Source organism: Etheostoma spectabile, chromosome 2 (genome assembly GCF_008692095.1).
Source record: "Etheostoma spectabile isolate EspeVRDwgs_2016 chromosome 2, UIUC_Espe_1.0, whole genome shotgun sequence".
In the NCBI taxonomy this organism is placed as follows: domain Eukaryota; kingdom Metazoa; phylum Chordata; class Actinopteri; order Perciformes; family Percidae; genus Etheostoma; species Etheostoma spectabile.
The window spans coordinates 23,071,756-23,076,920 of record NC_045734.1 but is presented as its reverse complement, the minus strand read 5'-3'; the positions used below and the strand labels follow the sequence as shown (position 1 = coordinate 23,076,920).

General features: G+C 39.7%; 1 protein-coding gene across 5 annotated transcripts in view; it reads right to left on the bottom strand.

Annotated features, from left to right (window-relative positions):
* Positions 1-5,165, bottom strand: part of cnnm2b (cyclin and CBS domain divalent metal cation transport mediator 2b) — a 50,674-nt gene that overhangs the window by 11,625 nt on the left and 33,884 nt on the right. For 4 of the 5 annotated variants that reach the window (XR_004326832.1, XM_032499616.1, XM_032499598.1 and 1 more), the window contains exons 2-3: positions 4,989-5,132; positions 2,848-2,985 (exon numbers count right to left, since the gene is read on the bottom strand). Coding sequence is in view for 4 of the 5 variants with exons in the window: in XM_032499616.1 (XP_032355507.1) it covers positions 2,848-2,985; positions 4,989-5,132 (282 nt within the window). In the remaining variant the exon portion in view is untranslated. The remainder of the gene's footprint in view (positions 1-2,847; positions 2,986-4,988; positions 5,133-5,165) is intronic. The other variant, XM_032499607.1, reaches the window with a different exon arrangement.

Here is a 5,165-nt window from a genome sequence, read left to right as displayed (position 1 = left end):
CAACAGGGCAATTCAAAGTGCTTTACATAACAAATTTAAGGAGCAAAAACCAAATTATAGCAGATCAAATATGAGATTTTAGGACAATGAATTCTGGGACAATGTATGAGCCGCTGCTCTATCCATGTAATCCACCCACAATCCTTGCTTTTCCCATGCGTGTAACTTTTTAATTCTCTTTAGATTAGATTAGATTCAACTTTATTGTCATTACACAGGTACAGGTACCAGGCAACAAAATGCAGTTTAGGTCTAACCAGAAGTGCAATAGCAGTAGGTGCAGGATATACTATGGTTTCATAAGTGCAGGACATGGATATGTACTGAATAAATATAGAAATGAATACTATTATAAACAGAATTCTACAGATAGATTTGTCTTATGAATATAATATATAGATAACAAGTATTGTGAACAAGATTTACAGCTGGATATGTACTGAATATAATATACAGGGGGATATTACTATAAATAGAATTTTTACAGGTGAATATGTACTATGAATATATATACAGATTGTATTTACTCCAGGATTTTTAAAGCAAATATTATAGACCAACATGTCTAACCATGTCTAACCATGTCTAGCCATTGGCTAACCAAACATGTATCCACCGCTAACTTGTTTTTGTTTTTTTTACTAATGAATTGTCCCGTTTTTGTTTTGTTTTTTGTTTTTCTCCTCTTTTTTCTATTTGTTTCTTCTTGATTTTATATACTAAATGCTACTATCCTATGTCTTTTTTACTGTAACTCTAATCTGCCTATTGGACTGCAGATGGAAATTAGCCCTTGGGCTACAATCTGGCTCATTTACGTGTACTGTTGTGCAGGTTCATCAATGTGCATTGTCCTGAATTAATTAATTAATAAAAAAATAAATAAATAAATAAATAGCCCAGCACACATACACATGGGGCTGATATCAATATCAACATTTAAAACGGTTAGCACTGTTCCCCTCCCTCTCTACCGAGCTGATGTGTGGTGAGCGTCTGGTGTCGTAAGGCTACCGTGCATCACCCAGGTGTGTGCTACACATTGGTGGTGTTAGAGAGTAGTCCTCCCCCCTGAAGCGCTTTGGGTGTCTATGATACAGCGCTATGTAAATGTAATAAATTATTATTAAAAAAAGTCATTGATCTAATGGCTCATAGTATTTATATTTATAGTATACAGCAAATTATTATTATTTTTATAATCAGAAATTACCTATTTGTAGTGCCAGTAGAACGATAAAGAAATTTGATGATGTCACCTTCCACAGTAATTGTGATCAACATTTTATCATTTTATTGACTTGAACATCCAAATCGACAAAATTTGGCCTTTTGCAAGAATTACCCTGACAAACTAGCGCCTTTTAGGTGAATTTGTGGCACTCACCAATTTTCTTGTGCTTAAGACTTTTTTCTTAGGTACAAACAAAATTCAGAAGTTCGTGTACAGACAGTCAGACTCTCTCGACGAGAGAAAAACAAACTCATTTCACTTTAACAATGCCTTCAGGCGTGCCCCGGGAGTTCACCAGGTGCTGCGGGCCTCCCTTTTTCTTTCCCCTTTCCTCTCTGTCACTGTCTCACTAAAAGAAACATTACTTTTACTCTTCTGTGTCACGAGCAGAGCCAAACAAGTAGCCTTTGATAGCAATTTCAGAGATGTTGATTGTGCTAATGATGAAAATCTCATGAATGCGCACTTCCTCGTGAACTGGCAATTTACAACATTGTGCAGTTAAGACAGTTTTGCCAATCTGATTTTAAACTATCACACAACAAAGTAGACAAGTTGAGGAATTAGTTTCTACATATTGGAATTTCACGATTGTTGTTCTATTCTACTCATATGTATATATGATACCTAGTGCATGTCTGTCCATCCTGGAAGAGGGATCCCTCGTCTGCCGCCCTTCTTTTTGTCCAATAAACGGGTTATTATTTGTGGCTTTGTTTTTCTCCATCTGTCTTAGCGAACTAACATACAAACCAAAAACTCATTTATAACTTATAACGGTCATTTATGACACTGTATGCACATTGTGACTGATCTGCTTCAACCACCTAATGGGCCAATCAGCTCCTTCAACTACTGAGCGGCGGTGATATGTGTCAGCTGGCTGCTGGCTCCACCACCAGGAACTAAACTCCCTAATAGCCTTTAGAGGAACTTAGTCAACGCTTAGCTGCTAGGTCAAAGTTCTGAAGCAAATCCAACTGCAATGAAGCATATTCAACCACTGCTGCTGCTGCTGTAGTAGTGCTTGGATATCTGCAGCCTTGTTCTGAAATCTATTTCCCAAGAGAAAGCGGGTGAAATATTTCACATTTTACACTAAGTATGTCAACTTGTGTGAGAACCCCCATCATAGGCCAAAATGCTGTATGTGATGTCACTGAGGAACGCGTGTAAGCAAACAGGGTGGTGTTTTTAAAGCTGTGAGCAAAGATCCCAACATGTAACCTCCAGTGCATGAAACGCAAGCAAATAGACGCCTGCGTTTTTTTTTGGGGATCTGTACGCAGTCTGCACAGACATCCCGTGCTGCGCTCCCGAGAGGCCTTCCACCTCTTCACACACAACACACACACACACACACACACACACACACACAAGCAAACCAACACACTTGTTGTGAGTCCTCTCACAACTCATTCCCTCACACACACCAACAACAGATACTCATTCTACACACATACTCACTCCTCCCCACACCCACTTGCCCCAAAACTCAAAGCCCATACGGGCACATGCACACACAAACAACTCACACATACGCACACACTTTCCCCACAGTGAGGGGTTGAGGGCACACTGGGGGAAGTCAGGCAGCAACGCAGCCCACTTGCCTGTTGCTAGGAAACGCAGGGTAGCCAGCAGAAGCTGAGGTGATATTTTAACCTTCATTTCATTGTCGGTAGGCTTGAAGGCCGAGAAATCCTGCTTCCTTTCCCGATGGGTGATTTTCTTCTTCGTCTTGTTGTCAGCTGAGGAGGGAAAATGAAAAGTCGAGCGTAAGACACAATGCAACAGTAAAAGGTCGATCCACGCCACTCCACAGATAGTAAGCTCGTCCTCCGGGGTCATAGGGTGACTAAACTTAAGTTACCCAAAGCTTATTGCTTTTTCCGGAAATGTAGCAGTGGTGTTCTTCTCAGAACTAAAAGAGAGCTATAGGGGGCTACATTGTTAGCTTACCGCATTCTTAGAATTTCTTAAAGCCATATGTATCAGGGCAACAAATAGACTGGCACGTACTCCATGTCTGCAGACATTTACCATATAGCAGTATAGTCAGCTCACGGTTTGATATGGTACACCGTATTAAGTAGTTAATAAATAAGTAAATTAAAATAAAGGAATTCCCTGGGAAATTATGTTAAAATACTTTGACCATTGTTCCTCGTTTAGGTTTAGGTGCCCACACAAATAAGAGAATCTAATCTAATCTTAAATGACAAAAATAAAGCAATTCGTTATCTACATAGAACTGAGGAGTACTATTCCCTAAAACACCTCAGCTGCCCACAAACCTTAATTTAAACATTCTCACACAAACTGATTTTCCATGTTTGGATTGGGATGAAAGCATTTTTAAAGTTGATATGATCTTTTTTTTTTTTTTTTTTAGCATTGATCTACATGTGATGGGAAAGGTTCTTCCTTGTTTTAGCGTCTTTCACCTCATTGTTTTTTCCTGTTGCAACTGTATTGTTTTGGTTCACTCTCTGCAATCTCATCATCGTTGTTTCCAGATGCAGCAGGCAGCTGTTTTCAACAACAAATCTATGAACACCAACAGTACACTACCTGCTCAGTGCCAAACGGCAAAGAGTTAAAGTTGCTAGCTGGTGAACATTTATTAGCTAAAAAGACAGATATTTTCTCAAGAGTTGGTGGAGGGCAGACCAGAGTTACAAAAAGAGATAATGTTGGATAACATTTGTCAGGACACAAACACAACTCCAAATCAATGCTAATTTCTGACAGTTCAATGTTAACTGAGGACAGTCTAAAGCTTTAGTGCGTAACTTTTGGATATTAATGAACGTCCGTTACATTCAAGCCATTGCCAATTGAGTTGCTATAAAACTAATTAAGAGTATCACCCCCACACAACGCTCTCTGTATTTCTCATTATGGCTATGTTCAGAAGATTGTGTCCTCCTCGGCTACTAGTAACTGTGTGGAGGAGGGGTGGGGGTGGTGGGCGATCACGGAAGACTTAAATCATGTGGATGCGCCGGCAGTTTTGTTGTCACTTCTTAGAATTCCTCATGGGCGAGACAGAAACAACGCACTATAGCTTTAAAGTAACATTGTTTGTTTTTTGCAACTGTTGTAAAGTCAAGGTTGATGTAAATCATGTTTTGCCAGTTGCTATGGCTAATGCATTAGCAATCAGTTTCTGTTTACACCTCCAGCAGACATGCAGTAACACCAACATTAATTTGCTAAATGCTCCATTATGTTCACCAGCTAGTTGCGCCCTGCGTCTGACTGCTGTTTGGTTCTGAGCAGGTAGTGCAGTGTGGAAACTGTGTCTATGAAAACCAAAATAAAGCCCTGAAAGAAGCTAAAACTCTCCATAAAACAGAGAGAAACTACAGGATCAGGTGACAATTATCTGTGGGTTCATCACTACAAACCACAACTGTCACATTACATGTAGTCATTGAAATCAATTTAAAGTTCCTCAACGCCTTTTGTCCCATTTTTGTATTATGATATAGTGCCATGGGCATAAAACATTAGTCAAAGCCTAGCAATGCTGTGTTTATTTGAAAGCCCCTGCAAATAAATGAAAAAATGCATATTTAGATATATTTGCTGCATGAGTTAGAACAACATTAAGTTGGATTCAATGGACACAGTTTAATAGCCAACCGCTGGGCTTAGACTTTAGACTGATGCTCTTACTGTGACAGGCTGAAGATACCTTGAGTTCTTACAGTCTAAGGAGGTATGAGCTTCGAGAAGGGGAACCTACTGTATAAGTCAGTCTCGTCCAGGATCTCTGACTTGATGATTTCTTCAATAACGTCCTCCAGGGTGACAATACCCAGAACTTCATAGAAAGGGTCTCCCTCACCCTCATTGTTCACCCTCTGAACTATGGCCAGGTGGGATTTTCCTAGCAAACACACACACACACACACACACACAC